Source organism: Natrix helvetica, assembly GCF_964273705.1.
Source record: "Natrix helvetica genome assembly, chromosome: 3".
In the NCBI taxonomy this organism is placed as follows: Eukaryota; Metazoa; Chordata; class Lepidosauria; order Squamata; family Natricidae; genus Natrix; species Natrix helvetica.
The window spans coordinates 123,060,443-123,087,967 of NC_138549.1; the positions used below are offsets into that span (position 1 = coordinate 123,060,443).

General features: G+C 38.4%; 1 protein-coding gene across 3 annotated transcripts in view; it reads right to left on the reverse strand.

Annotated features, from left to right (window-relative positions):
* Positions 1-4,286: 4,286 nt before the first annotated feature.
* LOC309389901 (bombesin receptor-activated protein C6orf89 homolog) overlaps positions 4,287-27,525 on the reverse strand; it is a 31,341-nt gene continuing 8,102 nt past the window's right edge. For all 3 annotated transcript variants that reach the window (XM_081948821.1, XM_081948820.1, XM_081948822.1), the window contains 5 exons: positions 16,212-16,366; positions 15,967-16,109; positions 12,598-12,724; positions 11,316-11,439; positions 4,287-9,197 (listed from right to left, as the gene is read on the reverse strand). In XM_081948821.1, coding sequence (XP_081804947.1) covers positions 9,112-9,197; positions 11,316-11,439; positions 12,598-12,724; positions 15,967-16,109; positions 16,212-16,366 — 635 coding nt within the window. In that variant the 3' untranslated portion in view covers positions 4,287-9,111. The remainder of the gene's footprint in view (positions 9,198-11,315; positions 11,440-12,597; positions 12,725-15,966; positions 16,110-16,211; positions 16,367-27,525) is intronic.

Consider the following 27,525-nt stretch of genomic DNA (forward strand, 5'->3'; position numbering starts at 1 on the left):
TACCTCCACAGTCCCTTCACAGAGATAGAATAAAAGGAAGGACCAATCAAGTGTACGATGATGGAGCACTCAACAACTTGATATTTCTTCCCCCTCCAAATGACTGAAACTGGACAAACCTGAAGAAGACTCAATGCAATACTATAGCACAGTATTAGCCCAGAACTCCAAGGAGAACTATAGCCCAGAATACCATGATGGATGGTCTAGAAGGCAACCAAGATCTCCATTTAAGACCAGAGGAATGGCTTTCCTTCTTTTTTGGGCCCACCACAGTTTATCCACAAAAGTGACCAATGTGGCTTCCATCCCAAATTCAGACCTGAAACTGAACTGAATTCTAAATTCTCGTCAAGTGGGGTGCTGTCATGTCTCCTACTTGTTCTGACTTTCCAGTGATGTCTTAGGAGCTGAACGTATTTGGGAAATAAACATTTTATCATAGTACCTTTTGTTGGCTCTTGGTCTTTTTTCTGATGTATAATTAAATTTATTTTTTTCAGAATCATATCTTCCAACTATTTAATGTAAAATAAAGGCAAAATATAAATAAAAAGAACATACCTAAATTAGTTAATAACTACTGAAACTTTAAGGAAACAGTCCTAGCAGCAATAATGGCTTACCACAGGGAGGTACAATCTATCCCAAAGACTTTCTGGACCAGCCACATCTTAGCAGCTTTTCGTGAGCACAGACCATGTCCATTAAGGCATCTAAACAAACACATGAAAAGTCCCATATGTTCCCCTTTCTTTAAGAATCTTGAATTTTTCTTTGCTTCACTAATGTTTGTTTTGCAATTCTCCCAGACTCATAAGGAAGTTTCAACATGGGGATAATGTTAACAAACAAATTCCCTTCCAATTTCATCCTGGTTTATTAAAATAGATTTTGTTTTAAAAAATCTCATATTTAAATGTAGTGAGGGCATGCCACTATGTTGTGAATTAAGATTTCCATTCGCTTTCAGTAGAGCGCAGGACATTTTCATTTGTTGCTGGTTAGATTCAATTATCATTTATTGAATACAACATAATTGGTTACATATACCTCACATACTAACCCATAAACTGTTATTTACAAAACTGTCAATGGCTGGGTTTACTTAAATTACCAAGTCAAACCCAAAGATAATAATTCGGGCACCAACTGTTTCAATATACAGTGCACTGTATCAAAGCATTACCAATGCATCAGGGAAACCAATAAGATACCTTCTAATAACCTGGACCACGATCCTCCATTAATACTTCTATAGTACACCTGTAACAAATTTCCCAGAAGCATCTTCATTTCACCAAGTTTCCTATGAGCCTCCAGGATCCTGAATTAGCTTGATTTTACTGTACTGTGTTTGGAGGATTTATTTGGACATGGATAAATTTAACTTTGTGAATGTATTGTACTGTACTAATAGATCAGTAATGAAAAGTGGTTGGGGAACTATTATTTGTAGTTTCCAATTACAGAATGACATTTTTCTACCCACAGACAGAAAAATGTATTTTTTATAGGACCTGTAAATAAATCTTTAAAAGAATGCATAAAAATTCATATCTCATGATTAAGTGCTTTAACCCTGAACATATGATCTGACTGCCTGTCACATCTGCAGAAAATATAGTTATACAACAGTCACATGTGCTTTAAATTTTGACAAAATGCAGTCTAAGATCCAGAATGACAGACTTTCAATAAGGCCCTTATTCCTGTGCATAAAAACATATTAGGAACATATTAATGTTCTGCTGGCTCAGAGCAGTAATGCAATTATTTCAGAGTATCCCAGAAAATGACAAGCCAGGTATTTTAAAACAGTGCAAAGAACCACAGTAGACAACTGTAGCCTCATTCATGTGCATGGCAATTTTATCCAATGTTGTCATAAGACTCTTCTATATAATTTTATGAGAGTAACATGGTCAAGAGTGACAAAAATATTCACTTGTCTAAAAGATGAACTATTCTTTGAACTGTGCTGTAAATATTGTTCCACATAAAAATTGACCACATAAATATGTAAAAACAGATCTTACTGAAGTATCAAAATTAGTGTCTTGACACATGATGTCGACGCATGAAATGTAATACAGGCGTATTTCTACACACCCTACTCATTAGAAAAATCTGAAAGTTAACCTTCCCATCTCTCTTTCAATGAGGGCATATCCCAAATATTGTTATTAGATTGCTTCCAAATAAATGAGATAAAATTTGATGCACAAACGGCTCATAGTATTCTGGTTGCCAAAACTGGTCTAGAAAAGTGTGGGAAGGGTAAACAATAGTAGCTTTATCTCTCCATGAAATGTTCTCATACCCCAAGTCCTACACATATTTTATCTGAAGCAGGACATTTCATACTATAATTCCAATTAAGATCAACATTTTAGTATTGTACATAGTGACTGGTATTTCTTCAGATTTGGAAGCAGGGAGCAAGGCAGAATTTAATCCACATTGATTAGAAAGTGAATGCCCACTGATGTTTCCATGTACTTAGCCTTACCCATTTTTAGTGATTGCTTACAAAATATGTTAGTCCATCTTCATAATATGAGTTTAATCATGTGCACCGAAAATTCAGGTTACAATGAAGTTGAATTGTGCCATGTGAGAGAAGGTTGTATAGTACTCATGTATGCTCAATTCATATCTAGTGATGATAATAATGCATAACTTTTGTATTTAGATTAGAGTAACCACTATCACATGAGATCAATTTGATGATTAGAAATCTTAGTTGGAACTAAATGTAATAGTGTACTCTCTTGCCATTGTGGCACATCAACAAAAGGATACATTATTGTTCTAGAGTTTGTATTGAATCCCCAGTTTCTCAGATATGGCTCAATGTCACTTTAAATTTGTAAAACTTATAAAATTAGGGTCTTGTGTTTTTTAAAAAATCATTCAATTCTCAGTTCACTTACTCATTTCAGTAGCATTTGAAAACATTATATATTTTAAAATTTCCTGTGAGTCCAATACTACTACTGTTTCCCTGAAAATAAGACCCTGGCTGAATTGTTTTGAGTGCCACCACCGCAAGATGGAAAGGGGTGGAGATGCCCAACACGCACACCGGCTTACCTCAGGGCCCCCGTGGCACAACACCCCAACAACTGCCTGGCAGCAGCAACACCAACAGCCATGTGAAGCAGGAGCCCGTGTGACCGCCGGTTCACTTCCAGCGCTGGCGCAGCACCAGAGCAGGGGGCCGAGCGACACAGCCAGGGAAAACACTCCATTCCCAAGTGCCTTTTAGGCACCCAAAGACTTTTCACCTGGATGGAGAAATGAGGGAGATTCAAAGCTTTATCTGCTTGCAAATGGGATGCTTTGAAATGGAGCAATTAGCTCCGTTTCAAAGCGTCCCGTTTGCAAACAGACAAAGCTTCATCTTCCTGAGGGCAAAAAGTGCACAGTGGAGCCAGGCAGAGGCAGAGGTATGGAGAGGAGGCAGGTGATCCCAACACTCCGCCCACTCCGTTCACTCTCAGCTTGCCCACAGCCGCGCAGGCGCCCATGCGAGACATCGGGATCGCCTGTCTCCCCCCTCTCAGGCCTCTACCTCGACCTGCTCTCGCTGCTGCAGCACAAACCTTCTGCTAGCCTCCCATGAGCCAGGCAGCCACATAACACATCTCCCCCCTCCCCACCTCTGGTTCTGCACTCAGACTTACAGGTATTTGTGCTGCACCAAGGGGCAGCAAGCCATGCTCTTCCCCTGGGCTTATTTTTGGGGTAGGGCTTATATTAGGCTAGGGCTTGTTTTCGGGGTGGGTCATTTTCAAAGAAATAATAATAATAATAATAATACCATATACTGTATATTTTAAGAGGTGAATAAAATAGGTAGCTCAGTTGATATATATTGACTTCTTCTCATCATCTCTAATTCTTGCATTAAAATGTCAATTATATCAAGATGGATGTTATCTGCCTTCTATTTCCAAAATATCTTCTCTAAAGACACCCATGCTTTGGAAACCACATTTTTCCTGGAAATATCCTTCACTTCCAGGAATCCATAATAGATGTTCCTCTTTCTTTTTCTTACCCCCTCTTTATTCAAAAAAAATTCCCCGTGTCACAAATATTGTAGTCAAAATTGGGCAACGAAATAACCGATATATAAGTTGTGCATGTGTCTGGGAGTATACTGTAAGGATATTTCTTTGGCAATTAAATTGTTTTTTCCCCTTCTTGGCAGATGGTATATTGCTAAAACATACTCCCCCATGCCAATTTAAATAGTTCATGATATATACACAGAGGCCTTTGATAGATCATTATTTATTTAACAAAGGAAAAAAGCCATATGGGGCAAAGTGCATCAACAATTACATTTAATTGCAAAAAGTAAAAATTGACCTCTACTTTCAACATATAAATCTGATTTATTTACACTCTTTACAACCATTTCCCAATATTTACAAAAAGTCGCAATATATTATTTTATAATTATTCATAAAACTCTGCATGTATTGCATATTTACATTCGTTTATATGAAAAGTTCCATTATTTGGATTATACAGGTATTCAATATGCACACACAAATAACTACTTCCCAGGCAACCCCTAGCCTTTATAATTTACTATATACAGTAGCAATAAGACACATTATCACTATTCTCTGCATGGGCAAACAATATTAAAACATACTTTAAAACAAGAAACTTGAATATTTCCCTTAGTCAGTAAAAGAGCAGATAATTTCGTTTCTTTAAAAAGTCATCCCTTCCAGGCTTTGTTAAGCTGTACATTTCCCAAATAAATGAAAGAAAAAAAACCCAGAAATATTCTGAGATATAAATGCCTTCCATTCAAAGGCAGCTGAATTTTTGGTGAAGATTTTGTCTTTGTAGGCAAACAGTGGCTCCAGGGAAACCTAAATGTGTACCCCTAACTTATACCATACGCGCTGCCAAAGTTATAGATTTTTAAATTGCCATTATTTTCAAACACACAACTCTCTTATAAATATGAATAATTATAAGTAGTTCTCAATTTAAGAGTATAATTAAGCCTGGAATTACAGATGTAAGTCATTGAGGTCATAAATCAAAACATCAACATGACTGGACCCAATTTTTGACATTTTCTGGGGGACCCGTTAAGCAAATGCAGCAGTCATTAAGTGAATTTATTTTCCCCACTGGGTGGCTTTTGCCAGAAACTGGAAATAAAAGCCAAAAACCAGAAAAAAAACATAGCAAATTGTGGTCACATGACCATGGGATGCTGCAGATGGCTGTAAAGGTGACCCGCCTGCCAAGTGCTCAACATGCAATCATGGGACTGCATTGTGTGTCTGCATGTAGCCCAACATGCAATCATGGGACTGCATTGTGTGTCTGCATGTAGCCCAGGGGTGTATTGCTGCCAGTTCGCTCTGTGCACGTGCGCAATTGCCCATAAATAGGTCTGCGCATGCGCAAAACATTTAAAAAATGGGGGGGGGAAATACGTGCCAGGCCAACTGGGGAAGCAGTTCACAGGCATGGCAGGCATGGGTCGCTTCCAGTTCCGGCGGCCCAGGCCAGCAAACCACTACTGGTTCAGCTGAACCAGTCCAAACCAGTAGAAACCCACCTCTGACGTAGCCATTGTAACTTCAAAAATGGGTACATGAGCCACGGTGGCACAGTGGTTAGAGTGCAGTACTGCAGGATACTTCTGCTGTCTGCCTGCAATTTGGCAGTTCAAATCTCACCAGGCTCAAGGTTGACTCAGCCTTCCATCCTTCCGAGGTGGGTAAAATGAGGACCCAAAATTGTTGAAGGCAATGTGCTAACTCTGTAAACCGCTTAGAGAAGGCTATAAAACCCTGGGAAGCAGTATATGGTAAGTCTAAGTACTATTGCAATTGATTTTTATTGGGGGGGGGGGGAGTGGTGTCTGTCATAATTTCAAGCGACTAGTCGTAAGTCAAGGACTATCTGTATCTGCAATTTCTACTGTGTGCAAAGAAGCCCCTTTATGATTACCCTGAAATTGTTTACAAAATTTTATAAAGCTTGTTTGCACTTGTTATATATACCTTGATCCTGAGGTTTAAAAACTGAAATCTAGGAGGAAAATCGTAGTGACCTCAACACCAAGTATCCATAGATATGGTTACAGCACAACAGAGCAGCTAGGGGTATTTTTCTCCAAAAGAAGCAAAGAACAGACTGACCAACTTATACAGTGAAATCTAAAACATTTTCTGCCAAAATAATAATAATAATAATCTATCCATATCATGCAACAGGGTGGCAAAAGTTGCTACGAAAACCTAGCAACAGGATGTGTTCATTCATTGCCATATGCTCTGTGGCAGTCTTCGCCTGCCTGGTGCCTTCCAATAGTAGCATGCATTCCAAATGAAACAACTGAAGGTCTTATCTAAGTAAATGCTCTTAATCAGCTAAAAAGCAGAGAACTTGGATCTCGGATTCCTCTTGAGCAATTACTTCTGCTTTTAATTCCTTGCAGCTTGTAGAAAAGGAGGAGAAAATGTACTGGAAGTTTGAAAACAAATGATGTAAACTCCAGAGGGAATGAGACTTGGATGTATGCACAGCACCTCCTAAACCCAGATCTGAAAGCCAACACAAAGACAAAAGTGGAAAACCAGAGTCCAAAAGTAGGATAGATTCATTATCCCCTGTCCAACATGCTAACATCTCGGTTTGTATTTGAGAGAGAGAGAAAACAAACCATTTTATGGAAATATTTGTACTTTTAAAAAATTGTTATCCAGACACCCTTAGACTGACATCAATTCCCTGCCCTCCAGCACATTATTAAACAGTGAGCATCACCGACATAAATCTGTTAAATATACCTACATATTTCACTACCAAAGCAGAAACAACTTTCTATCACTTTGTAGATTTAAATGGTCTTTTGTCATCCGAAATGCTTTCGATTTTTTTTTCCTTTTAAATTATTTGTATAAAAATTAAAAATATGACCACATGCACTTCAAAGTGAGCAGTATTCTCTGGATAGATAGGTCTATATTTAACCTTGGTAAAAGAATGAATGAAAAAGAATTTAGAAACCTTCTAGCTTTTTCATTAAAAAAAAACACCACCCAAAGTATAGAGATATCAAGAAATTCCACTTAGGATATTTATATACATTGAGGTTTTTCATCTATTACCTATACATGCTTCTGAGAAGCAAGTGCCGTTAAACTTAATGGGATTTATTCTCATATAAAATTATATAGAAAATATTAATGAAAAACCAAACAACACATTTGCCACTTCTATAACTATTATCACACGTGCACGGACTTTTAGTAAAATACTTCACCCAGATTACAAAGGTTACTTTTTTCTATACAAACCTAAAGTGACATTATAATGTGTGAAATTTGTTTTAAAAAGGATAAAAAATACTTAAGTATGCAGTTAAACATCAGTGATGAAGATTAAGTTCCCACCTTCTAAAAGTTTAATTTTCATAGTCCTATCATTTACGTATTCACAAATCTTTAAGCATCCATAAAGTTAATTTCATTATTATTATTCATTATAATTTAGTCCCTCAATACCCCAACTAGTTATGCATGTTTGAAAAACAGAAGGAAATAAACAAAATTTGTCTATTTGCACTGTGCCATGAGAATGGGATCATGATTCTGACAGGCTCCTTTATCTGTCACTCTGCTGAACAATTAATAATTAATCCAAAGATTCTAAAAACAAAGATATTATTCTAGTCCAATGTTTAAAACTGTTTTCTTTACAAATTAATGCAATTCTGCTTCTCGTTTTATTACATTTTAATAAAAGATTCCCCCAAAGCATATAAACTTGTACAAATATGCACACTAGCGTCACTGCTGGCCCAGCTTCAGCCTGACACATGTGCAAATTATCTTAGCACAACAGGAACCTAAAAATTCACTCAAGGGAAACACCTCTACAATTTCAGTGCTGGAAAATAATCCCCTCTAAAGATATTAGATAGATGAGTTCACAAGAACCATGAGAAAATGCAAAAACCCAGGAAGCCAATCAAGAATCAAACATTGACAGTGCTAATGAAAGAGAAAATACAATTAATGCTTGTAGAAAATGGCAAACATATTCATGGTACACATTAAACATTCCACACTGCAACTCTGCCTGCAAACTATCCACCCCCGTTTTAAAAAGATCCGGAGGCATTCAAACCAAAATTTTAGAAAATGCTTTCAAGAAATACTTTCCCAAGCTCAATTCAACCATGATAACAAATTAAAATGGTAACTAATTTGGAATGTCCAACTCAGACCCTCTCCAAAGGCTTAATTTTCAGAAGAGGATGCTCACCAAATCATTGCTCTAACAAATTTGGCTCTTATTACTCATTTTGGGGGGGAAATGGATTTGGCGTCCTACTGACTTAGTCCAGGGAAAAGTGTCAAGGATACATATTTCAGCATTCATGAAAAGAGATGGAAAAATATATTTGCGGGATGCTTTTCTCTGTCAAGCATAAGAACCCCACCTCAGCCACACAGTTTGGTGATGATTACACAAAGTCACGCTGTGTTCTTAGGTAGAAAGGCTGGATTTTTTTCACTGGAAAGAATCTTCTGAAGATGTGTCATCACAATACAGTGAAAGAAAGAAAAATGCAGCTGTGGATCAAATTCCTCATGCAAACTGTAACATAGAAGAACCTGAGCAAATGCTTTTCTCAAGAGACCGTTTTAATTTCTCAGCCTATCCGATATTTTAGTAGTTTGCTCTTTTAAAGCAATGATCCAGAGACAGATTCATCGGCAGCTCTGACGTTACATCTTCCAGGGTGTCTGGAAAGAAATCTTTTGAGACAACTCCTTCTGCAGTGTCAAAAGCAACAATGTCCACAGAGTACTTCACAGAACTTCCCCCCCCCCCCACAAAATCCATCAGTCCGCTTTCAAGGATAACTCTACAAAAAGCTAGAGAAAAGAGGTCTTCCAGTTTCTACCAAAACATCTGAAAAGGCAAGCCAAATGACCTTGAATAAAAATGTTCTTTTAAAAGTGCACAGCTTTCTTCATTGCAGATCAGAAGGGAAAACTTATCACCGGGAATCATATCTTTTGTGATATTGAGGTCTTATACACTGAGTTTTCAACTGGCAGATCCATCACAAACGACAACGGGTTCAGATCCTCTGGAGTTAAAACTTGTTGTCCAATAATCGACATTGGTAAAACCTTTGGAAGAAAAGCAATAACACCAGATTATTACAATTTATTATTGGATGCTATTGGAGGTGATGGTGCCCTAAAACATCCCATCATTCTATTTCCATGCTATGCAAGCACTTCAACAAGCTTCCTTGCCAGTATCCGGAATGAGACAACTCATCAACGCCAATTCAGCATGGGACAACTCAGTAAGGGCAGCTGAAGGGAGAGCCAGGCAGGCAAACAAGCAACTAAGCAGAGTGGAGAGTGGAATGGCAGCAGCTGAAAGTTTCCCACTAGAGGGAGAGCCAGGCGGGTGGGCACGCAAGCAGGTGGGCAGAGCACAGAGTGGTGATGGCTGGGGGCTTCCCATTTTCACACACACCTGCTACTGCCGCCGCGCCAAGATCCAGGCCATTCAGAGTTCAGGGTGTGAGGCAGCAGCAGCGGTATTCAGGCCGTTCAGTTGGGGGCACAGCCAGGAGATGGCAGAGGCCAGGCACATCCCATTTTCACGCACTCCACCGCTGCAGGCTGTTTGGCAGCAGTGGTCGCAGGAGATGTGAAAATGGGACATTACCCAACCTCCAACACCTCTCCCCCACTTACCCTGCCCACTACCACTGAACAGAACACCACTGCTGCTGCTAAACACCCTGAACTCTGAACAGCCCTGAGCTCACCACAGTGGCGGCAGCAGGGGATGCCAAAACGGGAAGCCTCCAGCCATTGCTACTCCCATTCTGCACTCTGCCCACCTGCTCCCTTACCCAGCTCTCTCTCTGATAGGAAGCCCCCAGGCACTGCCGCTCTGATCTCTGCCCACCCACTCAGCTCTACCTTCGGCTGCCTGCAAGGAGTTGTTCCCATGGCAGATTAGCCACACTGAGTTGTCCTGTGATGACTTGGCAGCAATGAGTTGGTGGAGGCAATTTGGTGGCGGTGAGCTAGAAACGCTAAGTTGGCTGTGCCAAGTTGTCCCAGACCAGTGATGGTGAACCTCTTCAGCCCAAACTGGAATGTGCGTGCACATGCGCGTGCCAGAAATCCAAAGACCAGCTGACAGGTGCACATGCGCATGGCGGCCAACTACCTTTCTGGTTTCCCGTGCATGCATTCACATCAGCCTTAGTCTTTGGGTTTCCGGCGCTCTGGCACACGTGAAGACTATCTGGCCGGCATGCATGCGTACACCGGAAGCCAGAAGAGCTGCTGACGACTGTGCGCGCCCACAGAGGGCGCTCTGCGTGCCTACTCTGGCATGTGTGCCATACGTTCACCACCCCAGTCCTAGACCCACCGGTATCTTACATAAAGTAAATTATCGATATACATGTTCTGGTCTTAACAATATGATACAGCTTAGAGAAAATCAATTTGTCAAGACTTAAGCAAGATTTCTTTGGAAGTATAAAAAAATTACTTCAGCCTATGACTTCATAGGAACAATTTCGTTAAGTGGCTTCAATAAAACAGACCTAATAGCCTCAAGAGTCCACTTCAAAACTCTACAAACACCAGTACATCCATGACACCTCTAGAGAGCATGAGTTTACCCCAACTCAACCCCAAATGGCCCAAAACCGATGAGATCCAACATTCTTGTATGAGATTTTGGGGATAAAAGTTCACGTAATAAAAAAAAAAAAGAATGGATAGCCATTGCATGAAAATATTGCCCATCCTTTGCCTGCCTGACTCTTGCTATATTCCAATATAATGTTTATACATAAACATTCTCTTCTTTGAACTGTGGTGATCAATCAAGTTTGGTCTGGCCTAGACTTGTACAACAATGAAGCAACATTATTTACTATATTGTAGCCTTCCCATAAACAGCATTTTGACTTTTGGCTGCTGCAATAGACTCAACACAAACTTCCTATAATGCCAAATGCCGTTTTCTAGGGTAGAAAGCCAATTTAGAAGACCACATAGTGTATACAGAGTTCATGTTTTTTTTTCCCAATAGACAGGGTGTGGAATGTATTTTCTCTGTTACTGCATTAGAAAGCTTAAAGCATTTAGTAGGGCAAAATGTCAGGAGCTACAAATCAGGGCTTGTTTTTCCCCCCAGCAGTAACAGGTTAGTTGTAGTTAGTTGCTGTTTGTAGGATAAACTCCTATTGCTGTATCAATTCTCACCAATATCTCCAGCTTCCAGCTCTATCATCAATGTCTTGCAGTGTTCTCTGCACAAGAGAGATGGAATAACATATAAGTTGAGCCGACCACTTCCTACCACAAAGGTGTCCTGCAATCGGTATGTCTGAAAAAAAAAAAAAAAAAGAAGGACCGTTCTTTTCATTATCGCCCAGAAACTTTTATAGTTTTACTGGAAAGGAAAAACCCCCACAAAATTGAATTCGGAGATATTGAAGGCATAGATAAGGGTTTCTTCTCTAGAGCTTCTTTGCAACATCAAACCAGAGCCCAAAAATAGTAGGACACCATAACCATCTTTCAAGCATCTTGTCAACCAAGCAGATCTAAAGGTTGATGCTCTCCAGTGATAGACACATTGGCATGGCGAAATCTGCAAAATGGCAGGTACAATGTTGCAATCAGAGCACCATCCCTTTTCTATATGCATGTGGCAATACACACCAACTTTGTTGCCCCATTGCAGAGGTGGGTTCCGGCTTCTTCTACTGCCGGTTCGCTCAAGGACGCGCTTTGTGTGCGCGCTCGATGGGCGCTATGTAGCTTAAAATAATGCTTCTGCGCATGTGCAGAAGCAAAAAACAAGATGGCGGCACCTATGAGGCCACCAATAGAACCAGTTAGGGGGCGTGGCAGGCTGAGTTACTACCTACTCGGCCAAACCAGTCCAAACTGGTAGGAACCCACCTCTGCCCCATTCTTATCTGATAGGTTTGAATAGAAGCAACAAATGGTCAGCAACATTACACCTGTCATGAAGAGCCGGCTATTTGTTGGATTTCAGTTATGTTTGCTTGTTTTCAACCACTTGCCTCACAAGAAAAAAAGAGCAGCCCAGCATTGGAATAATCTTCTTCCTATTGCTATAACCAACTGAACTAAAGACCATTCCTCTCTCCTCACAGAGGACAGGATAAATAACAGTTCTGTGAGAAAGAAGGACAGAACTATCTGTCCTGAAGGTCTTCTGCTCCCTCTGGGCAGCCATTTCCTTCCCAATCAACCCTTTTAGAATAATGTTAGCACTAAGAACGTGTCTCCCTTTTCTCTCCATATCTTTCTACCTCACATCCTTTTTGATTCTTAATCTGATGGCATGAGGCCTTTTAGTTTTTCTACTGCATAAACCATGATCAGAGCCTTTTAAACATAAACACAGAATACAAATGCTTTTAGAAAAAGTCACTCTTTTTCTAAAAGCCTAGTGTTCCTGGTGCAAATGTAAAAAGAAGCACAGAAATATTTTAACACTAAACACACCAACCTTATCTTGAAGCCTTGGATGGTGGATGAGGAAACAGCTTTTTAGAGAAATGTCCTTTGGAAACAGCAGCGAAGAAAAGATGGGAAAAACCTCTTGCAGAATCTGAGATTTATTCTGAGGGGTTTGCCTATGGGACATTTTAGAGAATAAGAAAAAAACCAGACACCTCACAATGGCATTGCTACTGAGTTCTAAACCACTTCAAAACAGTCATTGTTTGCCATCCTAAAGGGCTACCTATATCTGGCTTAATTTAACCTATATAACACGAAAACACATGCACAATCACACACAAATCTGATGTCAATGTGTGGATATGAGCATTTGAATTGGAACGTGAATCTTCTTTATCTAACCTGAGATAATTTACAATCTCCAAGAAAATAGTATAGCCGAGGAATCAGGAGACTGGTATCTAAGATCAGATATCATCTTAAAGTTTCTGTCCGGGGGGAAGGGGGGATTCACGCTTATTATCAAATTAAATTCTGCACAAGTAAACCAAAGAAAGGCGTCACCTAATCCAGCATTAACCAAAGCCACATGGGAAAGGCTTTGGGAATCCTAACTTACTCATCATTCTAGGAAAATGGAGGGCAGGGAAACATGAGAAATCCCAGTGTGGAGACTTGTCATGATTCATACTGAGATACTGTGCACCCAAACTGTCCATCATCAGTTCATAAAAAAAAAAAAAACAGCATTGGATGATAGGGAACACTGGATTTCACAAATAGGGAATGCCCAGATATGACTCAAAGCATCAACCATTACGGTCCTGTAATATTTATGCAAAACATCACGTTCTTCCAACCCATTGCCAGAGAGCATGTCCACTGGAAGATTCAAAAATATGAAGGGAAAAACCTGGTGTAGAAGGTAACAAGGAATTTAACCTTGAACTGAATTTTCAAACATGTACAGATTTGCAAAAGGCTTCTCAGCTGCACGCAGTGGAACTTAGGATCCTGCAAGTACTTGATGGGATTCCAGGAGAAATTAGGGAGGTAGGTGATTGAATGTAGTCAATCTTTTATCAATAGAGCTTTGCCTTTTGATTCTGAAACAACTTTTTGTAAAAAAATTAAGAGGTTCCACAGCCAGAAAAAAAAAGAAGAAAACTCCAGCTTTGGGTTAATAAACTATATAAAGGGACACTTCATAGAATGGAAACAATAAAATAAATTCACTCAAGGGCAGATTAAAGATGTAAAGCCCTATGGCGGAAATGGAAATTCAGAGAAGGAATACCCTTTTTCCTTTTTCAAGAACTTTTTGTTGTTTTCATAAAAATTGGGGGTGAGGAAGAGAAAGATTGAATTATTTCATTTGAAACTCTACATAATGTGATTATATTAAGAATGGTATTGGTCACTGATTGAAAACTGTCACATGAAATCAAGAAACATACCATGAAATATTATGTAAGCTTGTAATATGTACCGCTAAGCCTTTGGTTTTCAAAATCCCATCAAAATTTTAAAAAAATATTTTTTGAACCTGCCAATGACAATAGTAGTCCATTAATTTATAGCTCTGTGCACGATTTGCAAATTATTTGGGAAAAGTTCTTTAATCTTAAATGGGAACAAAGGGGGAGTTAAAAAATGGCAGCCATATGCAATCACAAGTCACATCTACACAGAGAGAGAGACAGAGACAGAGACAGACAGACAGACAGACAGAAAGATCTATCCAACCAACCAACCAACCAACCAACTCACGGGTTCCCTAAACAAGTTATTGCTATTTAATCAGTAGGGTTGTGTACTCTTGAAAATGATATGGAGAAATGTGTGGGACATCTACAAACACAGCACCTGGCCACGAGCCTGCTACTGTTTTAAGAGTTGCTTTACTGAGTCAATTATTTCAAGAGCAACATATTTTTTTCAAGCTTGGATAGATCTTTCTGTGTCTGTCTCTCTCTGTCTCTGTGTGTATGTGTATGTGTAGATGTGACCTGTGATTGCATATGGCTGCCATTTTTTAACTCCCCCTTTGTTCCCATTTAAGATTAAAGAACTTTTTAGTATTTGCAAAACTACAACGATAGCAACTTTCCAGTTATCAGAATTCATAATTGATTGAAAAGACAACATCTAGTCATAGCAGTTAAAGTAGAGCAGAACACACAAAACACTTTTTATCTAGTAGTCACTTTCCAGTGGAATAAAACAACTCCATTCAGGATTCTGTATGGAAGAAACAATCTTGTATATTTTGTCTATGCACTGACCATCCCAAACCAGTTGTTCCATGCACAGAACACTTTGTACAACCTCACTTCACAGTTATATTAAGAATTAAGTACTGCGTATATTTTAATTTCTCTAAAAATTTATTTTCAAAAATAGGTTTTTTTCCCAAAGTTTCCACATTTTCACAATTCTTCGACAGACTTGAATCCTGAAATCATTTAAACAGTGCAGTAAATGTTTACTGAAACCTATTGGTAAGGCAGCAGTGATCTATGTTGTAAACAGGAGTCAAACGTTTTTGCATGGCCTCCAATCTACACAGACAGGGCACGATCCACTATCCCTCCATAGGTGGGCATGCTGCCATAGTGCTTCACGGTCACCTCTAATCAGTGGTGGGATTCAGCCAGTTCACATCTATTCAGGAGAACCAGTTGTTAACTGCCTAAGTGGTCCGGAGAACCGATTGTTGGAAGAAATCTCATTTTGTTTTGTTTTTTCACTTTACAGGGCTAATCCTGTAAGGAAGGCAGGAAGGAAACATTCTGGTGGTGTTTCTAGCCTAATCTTTATTGCCCTGCTTACCGAAGCTGCTTCTCCGATTAACCATTATTACATTGTAACAGCTAAGGCGAAGCCCTCATCAACGTAAGTGATGTTGAGTTGACCACGCCCACCCAGTCACATGACCACCAAGCCCCACCTATCCAGCTGGTCATTAGGGCAGAGAACCGGTTGTTAAATTACTTGAATCCCACCACTGCCTCTAATCCAAAAGATCAAAAATCAACTGTTATATATCATATAGTAGCCCTTAGTGGCCACATAAACTTAGGATAGCCTCTAAAGTATGAGATATTCCAGAATAAGAGGAAACAATCATTTTGTTGAGTTTCATAGACTACTACTAGCATGTGATTCAATTCCCTTTTTAAAAAAAAATCAGCATATTGACAGGACCACTTCTCCATTTCAATCAAGAAAGAGAATTCAAAGAATAAAGAAGAAAATTATGGGGATAGCAACCGTACCTCTTTTCTAAATGGTGCACCTCATCCCTACTCCTTGCTCTTCGGGGCTCCTGAAAGTGGGCATCACTGAATGTCAGCTGGGGCTAGCGTTGAGCTAATTCTAGAGAGGCAGGGGACCTCTGACAGCTCAAACTCACCAGAAAACAGGAAGTGGAGATTGCTGCTTGTTGGAAGGGCTGCTCCACAACTCAGCTGCCTCCTCTTGTATCACAAAATTTGTCAATTCCGGGTAGAGGGACTGAAAATGTTTCATTTCAGCATAAGAACGATACTGTCCTGTCTGATGAAAAAAGGATGAGGTTGCTTTTATTAAAAACCCTTTCATATGTCCAAGAGGTTTGCCACCACCTGCCAGGTCCCCCCCCCCCCACTATTAAGTTACCTTGATCAAGAGAGGCTGCCCTTGCAGCTGCCTGACGTCCGACAGCTGCCTGACGTCAACTGGAGCAACAAGAGTTCTCACGGAGCAGCAGCAAGAACACTTGGAAGTTAGAGACATATTCCACCTACAGTCTAAGCCCCACCACTCTGGACATTCTTCAGAAAGGAAGGAGAGAAGAGAAATTTCAATTTTAAGCAAGTAGCAACCAATTCCAATCATTAGCAATTCATTTCTAAACCTCCCGTGGAATATTAAGTGATTAGTGAAAATTTCCAAGGCTAATTCATGAAGGAAAAAACTTTTAAATTCAATGTGAGCCACATCAGAAATAGCCCAGGTGGCATATTTCATAGTCTACTTTCCAGAAACTCCTGGAACTTGGTAACATCTGATAATGTTGGATCCATGATTAAGACAGATAAATAGTTACATTTTTGATAACCAAATGTAAAACTGAAGAGTGTAGCTTAACTACAGGCAAAATACATTTAGGCTATTCCTAATCACTTTAATTGGAGCAATAATAATTATACCAATACAATTAAATTACAACACTTAACAATTCTTTGGGAAAATCCTTTCGTTCGACTAAAGCAGCTTAGCTCAAGTGGCGTTGTCATGATACTGCACAACAACCCAAGATAAATAAGGTTTTATCTTTTAATGGTGCAATGTTTTGTTAATAACAGAGTACTTAAGTAACTCATTCAGCCCAGACCTCTTCGCATATTAGGAAAATTATTTCCTATAAGGATCTATTATCCTTTTCCAAGTAGATACTAATAATATCCAAAACTATATTTAAGGAGAGAGAGATAAGAAGCCTATTATTCTTTGGGGAAAGATTTCTTCTCTCACATCATAACATCACAATAGCTCATTCTTTCCAGTTTGTTAATCTGAATTATTGATGTACTACTACTGGATATATGCTAAAACAATCATATAATTTGTTTGGAAAAGATATATCAGGATAGCTGATCATAACCTTGCATTTCTCTGAACGATAATATTTTTCAAAAGAGTTTCATTATGCTTTTTTGAAAAAGACATTTTCTATTCATCATACAGAGCTTTAATAAAAAAAGAGATTAGGAAAACGATTTAACAAGGCTATGAATGGCAAGTGTCTAAAGACTTATCTTCTATGACAAATTTCAGTCTCTGTTACAATTTCTATTACAGTCTAAGTGCATGCTAGGACCAAACAATAGAAATCCATGATAAAAGAGACCATTAAATTGTTTCTGAACTGTTAATCTCTGAAAGGTGTTTCAAGATTTTTATTCGATTTGTTGGGCTAGAATTTAAACTACGTATGTCAAGTTGGATAATTCAGAGTTATTGTTATTGGGATAATAGCCAAGTAGAATTGAAAACAGGCATTTATTTATTTTAAAAAAATAGTCTGAATTTTATTGTTGAGAGGCAGCAAACTTCCCAAAAAGTGTAGTGGAAAGTCTTGTTAGAATTTGGGCAGATGGGGAAGGGGTGACAGAAAAATAATGGTCTGGGCAAAGAAAATGTAACTACAGAAATACACAAGGGAAGTGAATTGGACCTTTATAAAACTATTCTTCTATTTTTCCAATTACACTCCTGCATTCCTTTTAGATTATCACTTTGCCCAGGCACACTCGAGAGTTATTTCAGTTTTCAGTGTAGCATGTTTTGTATAGGAACAGCTCCTAGATATTCAGAAAAGTACCAATATTGCTTCATGATATAATTAAAATACAGCATTAAAATGTACAATTGGAAAAGTAATTATTCTTGGCTAAAGTCATGGGATGATAAAGGACCACCAAAGAAGAGTGAATTTTCCCCTCATTCTATTAATCACAGCTTTGTGTAAAATTCAATCAGTCTCAATTGTTGTACAGCTACAGATTTTCATTATTCTAAAATATTGGTTCTATAACATACACCTGCCAAAATATCAGCACATACATATACTTTCTATCCAGCAATTAGAGTTGAAAATCATGGTGGGGCTTTTAGAACTGTGCCTTTTCTCTCCACTTCTCTCTTCTTTTAATTCTAGATTAAGTGTTTGAGTTTTAAACTTTGCCTGGGTGGGGTATCCTTAGCTTCCAGATGTCTAATTTCCAATAGTCAACTTGGCCAACAGGAGGGAGGCTAAAAGTGCAGTTCAACATCTGGAGGGTCACAGGTTCCCCACCCTTGTCTAGACTTTGAAGGACAAAAAGTGAAAGAAGCACATTCTGCATGGATAAAGACAGCCTTCCCCCCCCCCTCCCCAGTCTAGACATTACTGACTTTAATATCACTCCAGTGATAAGTGTTTTAAGTATTTAGCATCCCTCATTTTGATTAAGGTACAACATTGATTTGTCATCATAGGATGTTTTCATCCTGTACAAAATCTGTAGTTAGCAAAGCAACTTCCTTCCTTATCCTCTCTGTTGTAGCTGATCTTGCTTATGTACCTTACAAAGGATGAATAGTAAACCTGCTTGATCCTTCAGAGAACTACCTACCTTAAAAATATAAATCTGATAAATAAAATAAAAATAGCAATAGCAAAAATGCTTAGACTTATATACCATTTCATAATGTTTTACAGTCCTCTCTAAGCAGTTTACAAAGTCAGCAAACTGCCCCCCCAAAATCTGGGTCCCCATTTTACCTTCCTCGGAAGGATTGAAGTGAGTCAATCTTTACTGGTGAGAATCAAACTCCTAGCATCAGCAAAATTAGCCTGCAATATTGCATTCTAAACATTGTTCCACCACAGCTGTTTAAATACTCTCTAGAACAGAGTTCTCCAATGTTTCTGGCTTTGCGGACTGTCAGGGTGGAAATTCAGCCCTGTTCCCCTCCTGGGGTAATTGTATTTAATGAGGGATGAACCGTGGTTTTTCCTTGAAGTATACTTTATAATTAAGAAAAATAAACCCGAGATATATTCTAAGAAACACATTTTATTGTAAAGAAAATGAAAACAAAAACTTACTAGCTAATGATTACATTTTGGCAGAGTTCCTGCCTACCTTCTTGGCAGGTGAACAAAGAAGCAAAATGTGGAAAAGAATGTGGACATGCGTAGTGAGCTTAGTGATAAGAGTCAGATCAGTCTTCTGTATGTCTTAGAGCAGTGTTTCTCAAACTTGGTGACTTTAAGTCCTGTGGACTTCAACTCCCAGAATCCCCCAGCCAGCTATGCTGGCTGGGGGATTCTGGGAGTTGAAGTCCACAGGACTTAAAGTCACCAAGTTTGAGAAACACTGTCTTAGAGTTTAAGCACAGCTGGCAATCCAAAAAACGCAGTGACACGGACTGGTGAGGTGAGAGAGGGGATGGTTCCACGCAAGCGTGCGTCCACCACTTCCGTGGCCCGGTTCCAAGCAGCTCAAGGCCTGGTAGCGGGCCACGACCCAGAGGTTGGGGGGGGGGGGCTGTTCTAGAGTATTTAAAAATTATATACTCTATTAATCTTCTAGTTAAATATTACATTCTATATTACCTTGAATGTGTTTCTACAAAGCATACATTTCATTTTTATATACTCCTGAAGTTTAGCAAAATAAAAATTATATCTACGTACCTTCATACCTGAATTTCACCCTGAATTTCCAGAACATTATTGGTTTTCTCCATGACATTTCAATGCTAGCAAATCTTGCTTTGTTTCAATTGTCCATTTGACACAAATTTCCACTCCCCTCTATTACTTTCTAGCTAGTTCTGTTCATTGGAGACTGGACTATGTTAACGGGGATTTAGGTTTTGTTCCTATTTGTTTTTTAAATTAATTTTGCTTGAAACATTTTTTATGTGTGACCTCAGGACTCCTAATAAACAAGGTAGAAAGGTAGGATATACTTATACTGATTATTTAAATAGCATTTCATATAATTTCAGTAAGGCATTTGATAAGGTAGATCATAACCTACTACTAGATAAAGTAGAAGAATGTGGGGTAGACAGCATCACCACCAGATGGATTCGTAACAGGCTGACCAGCCACACTCAACATGTAATCCTCAATGGAACTGCATCTACATGGAGGGAGGTATGCAGCGGAGTACCCCAAGGCTCTGTTTTAGGCCCAGTACTCTACAACATTTTCATCAATGATTTGGATGAGGGAATAAATGGGGAACTCATCAAATTTGCAGATGACACCAAGCTGGCAGGAATAGCCAACACTCCAGAAGATAGGCTTAAGATACAGAAGGATCTTGACAAACTTGAACATTGGGCACTATCTAATAAAATGAAATTCAATGGTGAAAAGAGTAAGGTTCTACATTTAGGCAATAAAAACAGAATGCACACGTACAGTATAGATGGTACCTTGCTCAGTAGTAGTAACTGTGAGAGGGATCTTGGAGTCCTAGTGGACAACCATTTAAATATGAGCCAGCAGTGTGCAGCAGCTGCCAAAAAAGCCAACACAGTTCTAGGCTGCATAAATAGAGGGATAGAATCAAGATCACATGAAGTGTTAATACCACTTTATAATGTCTTGGTAAGGCCACATTTGGAATACTGCATTCAGTTCTGGTCGCCACGATGTAAAAAAGATGTGGAGACTCTGGAAAGAGTGCAGAGAAGAGCAACAAAGGTGATTAGGGGACTGGAGACTAAAACATATGAAGAACGGTTGCAAGAACTGGGGATGTTTAGTTTAAGAGAAAGAAGGACTAGGGGAGACTGATAGCAGTGTTCCAATATGTCAGGGGTTGCCACAAAAAAGAGGGAGTCAAACTATTCTCCAAGGCACCTGAGGGTAGAACAAGAAGCAATGGGTGGAAACTAATCAAGGAGAGAAGCAACTTAGAACGGAGGAGAAATTTCCTGACAGTTAGAACAATTAATCAGTGGAACAGCTTGCCTCCAGAAGTTGTGAATGCCCCAACACTGGAAGTCTTTAAGAAGATGTTGGATAGCCATCTGTCTGAAACAGTATAGGGTTCCCTGCCTAGGCAGGGGGGTGGACTAGAAGACCTCCAAGGTCCCTTCCAACTCTACTATTGTATTGTATAATTATATCCTACTATGCAAAAAAATGGGAAAAATAAAAGGGTTGTGAGAGGATAAAAGAGCAGAAAAATGTGTTCCAAGAGAATGTGTGCTGCAGTGTGAAATGTAAAAAGTTCGTTTCCTACAAAGATGCCTATAGCTGATAGGTGACAGCTTCCTGCTGAAGAATCTGAGAGAGCAAGAGGAACTTGAGACAATTAGGTTCCAGGAAAGAACAGGGAGAGTTAAAAGGAATCTAAGAATATATATGAATCTTTGAGTAGATTTTAAAAATAATTGCTGAATAGCAATGTTTCAAATTTAATTTTTTTTTCAAGCTTCCAGTGTCAGCCTGGTACATTAACAACATGCAAATGTTCTAAATTCTTAATATGAAATTAACAATATAATTGGAAAAGATTTTAGGTTTTCCAAAGTCACCACTGATTTTTTTATGACAACCAAAATGTATGAACAAGATAGAAAAGTGGAAAATTTGCAAAAAAAAAAAAAAACCTTAAACAATGAACTGGAATACTCCATCTTAAAGAATTGGACAATTAATTTTAAATAATATTACATTTGTATCCTGTCATCTTAAGGTGCAATTATTTAGACGTGTTTAACAAAAATGGGCTTTCAGTTCTGTATTTTCGAAGTGTAACATTATGAAGGAAATAGCGAGTCCCATGTTGGGACCTTGATTTACCATCCATAAAGTTGTCAACGTTGTGCCAGGATAATTCAGAGGTAAAAATGTGAATACATTGTTAAATTATATAAACAAAATATATAAAAAAATGAAGAAGTGGATTTTGTATGGTCTGGGACTAAAAAAAATAAAGTTTTTTTTTCTGACCTGCTATATTGGATTTGAACCCAGACTGGAGATATATGTTCATGTTTCTACATATCAACTGATTTTTTTAATCAATAATATGCAGTTTGATCAAAACTACTCTGCATGTTAAATGGTTTAAACTGCAGATGTGAACTTTTTGTTTCATATTCATCAATTTCATTTTTTAATTGTTTTACCATTTCCTTTATGTCTTCTACCCTTTTTAATTTCTATTTTGTTTTATTTTATATATGCAATTAATGCATCTCTTCTTTTTGTTCACATATTAAAAATATCCAAGGTGCCAGACAGGAAAGAATGGATTTTAGCTACAGGATGCAACTTTCAACTGAATACTAAAATTTCTGAATATTAACAACTTAACAATGGAACTAATTATTGTATTCCGAGATGTGTTCAAATGGGTAGTAACCAGCCATTTGTTAGGGATATTTTTATTTTGATTCCTGTACAAAGCAGGACGTTGGGTGTTGTTTTAAATAGCCCTGTCCTATTGTACAGTTTTATGGTTTTATTATACTGCATATTAAACACATTGGCCCCTCAGTGGATTTTGTTCAGACATTTCTCACACTGTAGCACAATAAAAATTGTTTTCAAAACTGAATGAAATTTAAATATAATGTGAGACACTTGAACTTTAACAAGAACCACTAAGAGATCCCACTACTCAAGGTCACTGATTGAAGTGGGTCTAAATGTGACTGGTTTTGCCTTAGACCAGAGGTCTTCAAACTTGGCAACTTTAAGACTTGTGGACTTCAACGCCCAGAATTTTCCAGCCAGCATGTTCAGAAGTCCAGAAGTCTTAAAGTTGCCAAGTTTAGAGACCTTTGCCCTAGACCAGATAAAAATATTACTCATGTATACACTAAACAAGCCATAACTGGTAACTCTGTACAAACCCTAGGCAAATGCTTTTATCATAGCAATAGAATTCATTCTAAATCAATGTAATTCCATATGGCTTACATCTTGCTACACATTTGCTCAAGTAAAGTCAACTTTAGAACTTTTCTGTACATTAGGAACTGAGTAAGCCCAATAGTTCCATGATTACACCACATGTTTTCCAAAGATTGGCTCATAGTTCAATCACCCAAGCAGCAGAAATTGTAATATGTATCCCACCCTGCACAGCTTCGGTAACAGTCCATACTTTTTCTTGGCATGACTAGGTGCAAATGTTATGCTGCAGAGGGTCTTTCCATGCCAAATTGCTTTCTTACTTCCAGAGAAGAAACATTTGCTGCTAGGAAATGGAACCAATATTCCCCATGTATGTTGTTGAACAAATGTAGCACAAGGATACACTAAGACAGTAAAACAGGAGAGACTCTCTCTAGCTAGCTCAGCTCCTGGGTAGCAAGGTCCTACTAAACTTAGTTTTTTTGAGAACAGCCAAGGTCTGCTGGGTGCCATAAGGATTATAAACACAGAGCCTCCAGATATTAACAAAAATAATTAATATAGACTGCAACAATTTGAACTGCTCAAAAAATGCCAAAGAAATTTTGCAAACAAGCTCTGTGCTTTTAATTGCTGTCTTCACTTCAATCATTGATCTGCATTAAATATATATCAACAGATAATACTTTGGTCATAAAATTTAAACATTATTATAATGTGTAGAGTAATTATTCTGCCAAAAGAAATGGTGTGAAGAGTGTTAAAAAGTATCTTTCAATGAGGAAAAATTAAATGATTCAGATTCATTGCAAAGTAGAACATATTTCTTGCCTTCATTAAACATAACTAATGCAAATTTTGCAAAATCAACACATCATCTCAGTTACTTCACTAGACTAGGAAGATGTAAATCACAGTGTCAAGCTCGCGGAATCACATTACCATCACATGACATACAGTGACGTTTTCCCCCCTTTGCAGAGCTGGGGTGGGCATGGCCTGTGCATTATGCATCCAGCCCATGGGCCGCCAGTTTATACCCCTGGTATAAATTATTCACCTTTCAGAATTACAAAATGTCTGAATCAGCGAACTAACAAGGTTCACTAAACTAAGAAGAAATGTGAGCTGCTGACTCTGTTAACCTGAAGGGCAGTCCTTTTTATTTATTATGTGCCACTATGTTGGTGTCAACTCTTAGTTGACATAGAATACATAGAATTTTCTTAATGATAATCTATCCCTAACCCAGTTCTTCAGGTCTTCCAACAACATATTCATTGTCACTGTTCAGGGCAGAATGTAAACAAAGACATGCATCAACAGAACTAGTTGAATTTGTTGCTCCTGGTACTGTCATTCGGAAGAAGAGGTGTTAAAGTCATTTAGTAGCTATAGCAGAGACTAATTTTTGTGTTATTTAATGACACAATAAAAATACATTATAGTTTTAATAAATTCTACAAACTCTTTCAGGCTCCATTCTTGCTTTGAGCTCTTAAAATTTTAGACAAAGCCTAGAAATTCAATATATAAGGCCAGACATGAGGAGTTAATTAAAACATCAACATTCTTAAACATCAGTTTTGAAAGTCATAAGAGTTTATTACTGTTAGCCTCAAATCACCTCAGCTGGTAAGAACAGCAGTTATGTTTCACTGCAAACTAGATGCAAAATGGATTTTTTTCGCTACACAGATGTCTTTTAGATGCTTATGAACAATGGTAGGTTCCTACCAGTTCAGCCGAACCGATAGTAGTATGGCAACTTGGGTCGCTGAAATCAGCAGCAACCCAGGCCTGCCACGCCCCTGACCTGGTTCCCTCATCACCGCCATCGCCATCTTGTTTTTTAGTTCTGTGCATGCACACAATGTTAATTAAACCGTGCATGCATGCAGAGCGTGCATCAAGCACACACGTAAGCGAAGCGGCAGCAAAGCCAGGCAGACCCCACCCCTGCTAACAATGCTTACCATTCTGAAGCAAGGCATGAAGGAAAGCTTCATTTCTTAGACTGGCAAACCCACTCATTTCTATGCCAAAATTAGTAACCATACTCCATATCTTTAAAAAACTTCATTTTATGGTCAGAATAGAGTTATTTTAACCCCTAAATCTGGAACAGGTACGTCAGCAAAGGGCAACAAAAGAATACAGAGGGACTGCAATAACTATGTTGCAAATGCATTTTCAAATCTTAACGACAAAAGAAAACTTGTGAAGTGGTGAAATACACTATTACAGAATGTTCAAGTGGCGATTGCAAAACTGCAACAAATTTTAGAGTAAGTCTCATCTCAACTAAACACTACACAACAATCCTTATTTTAGAATTAGATGGACGGTATTCCAAATAATCACCCATGCAGAACCATCTATAAACCTGATAAAAACCTTAAAATGATCCTAAATGCAAAAAAGAAGAGCTTTCAGCTTTCCAGGTTCCCACAATAATGTGTCTCCTGTCAGAAATTACAAGCAAACAATTCTCCTGCTAAACAACTGCCAAGGTATGTTAACAGAACTTGCACCGCCCATCTTTAAAAGGGCAGGCTATCCATGAAAAACTAGGTCCCAACACATGTGTCTGCTATTAGGTTCCAGATTATAAGAAGTAGAAGGGCTGTTTACAATAAAATTCAGCATGTTTGGCAGCATTTTAAACCCTGATGATAGCTCTGAGGCATCGGGCTATAGTTCACACCGGAGTGGTGGAAGGATGCTGCAGCTGGGTTATGCAAGAGGACAACATCCTCTTGGGGCAATATTATTTCCTGGTGGGTCTTAGAAAGAACGTATTCATTTGCAATGGTAATCTCTGTCCATCTTAGGTCTAGAGCAGACCTAATTGAGATCATCCAAAAGGATTTAGGAGGAAAAGGCCCTAGAAACTGGCTGAATGTCAAACACCTAAGGCTAAAGGCAGCTGCCAAAGAAAGAGATTATTGCTGCAAACGGTTCCAGCTACATGGATACCGACTCCACCCTTGCTCATAAATTAGGGTTTGTAAGTATTGTTTAAAGGTTCTAAAATGAAAAACAAAAAAGCAAAAACAAACAAAAACAAAAACGGCTTTTAACTCCTCTCACACCACAATCCCTCAGATTTCAGTTACAGCTCACTGCCCACAAGGAGCTCTGCTTGTGAGCCAACCTAAATGCTCATTGGCATTTTCCCATGTCCTTTTAAATCAGACGCCTCTAAAAATATCTGAACCTCTTTTGTTAGGAGCCAATGTTATTTTTCTCTTCCACATTTTCCAAACAATTTCATTGATGTAGGTGCATACATGTCAAAATACATAATGAATTCTCAGTTATATTGCTGTATCAGAGCAATTAAAAGATATTGCTGGCATATGTTCTTAAGGGACATGTTCAAACTCCAGAGTTGGTCTTCAGATTTGAAAGTTTGAATTAAGCTCTCAAACAAATTTACTTTTCTTGGGGATTTATAAAATTAGCTCTATGCTGTATACATCTGAATATATATTTAAATATGATGGAAAGACGGCTCTTTCCTCTCATAAACGAGAGATAACTGAACTATAAGTTGTAGTTCTGATTCTGACACCTTGAATGAATTAGACCAACCATGCTTTTCATAAGCAGTTTTGGACAATGATACACATTTTTGATTCCAGACCATTGAGCTTTCAACACTTTTGATGGGTTATTCAAAGATAATGACAATATAATGAATTAAAATTAGGGCAAAGGGCGCTCCCATTTCAGGCATTACACAATTTTGCCTTTTTTTCTAGCTTGACCACAACCCAAATATTAATGGCAAGAAATCAAAATCATTTCTCACATGCTATTTCTTTCAAAGATGGTTGCAATATCTCCACGTAATCCTAATTTATAAAGAAACCTCTGAGATGTTCATAGTATGAAAATGGAGAACAATAATTTAATTTCCATTTCACAGAAACATGGATAACTGAAGGCAGTAAAAGACCTAGTAATCCATCAAGTCTGTCCTTTGAGTTTGTTTTTTGCTTTCTTATCAATTTATATATTTTAATTATTACTGGTATTTTTATTTATCTTTTTAATTTTTGTCAGATGATGGACATTTGGTTTATCCCAAGCATGCTCAAACTCATTTACAGATGACTGACCCATTACCTCTGCTGGAAGTTGGTTCCCAGCTTCTACTAATCTTTCTGTGAAGTAATGCTTTCTAACTTACTTTTGAATTTCCCTCCTGTCAGTTTGAGGTTATGCCTCCATGTTCTTGATTTTTGCTTCAAACAGAGTTAAAACACTCTGGTCTTTTGTAAAGTATCTTGGTGATGGATAATAGGAGATTTTGCCAGTGAGGGAACAGCACAATGGAGGTGGCTGATTGAGTAATAACAGATCCCACCTTCCCCCACTCCACCGCCCCACCCATGTGTCTTTGGTTTTAATGTTTGACTTTAACTTTTTATGTTTTAACTTAGATGTAACTGTAAGCCGCCCAGAGTTACCCTGTGGTAAGATAGGCAGCCAATAACTTTTATAAATAAATAAAATGGTTTGTGGCAGAGAACCAAGAAACATTTA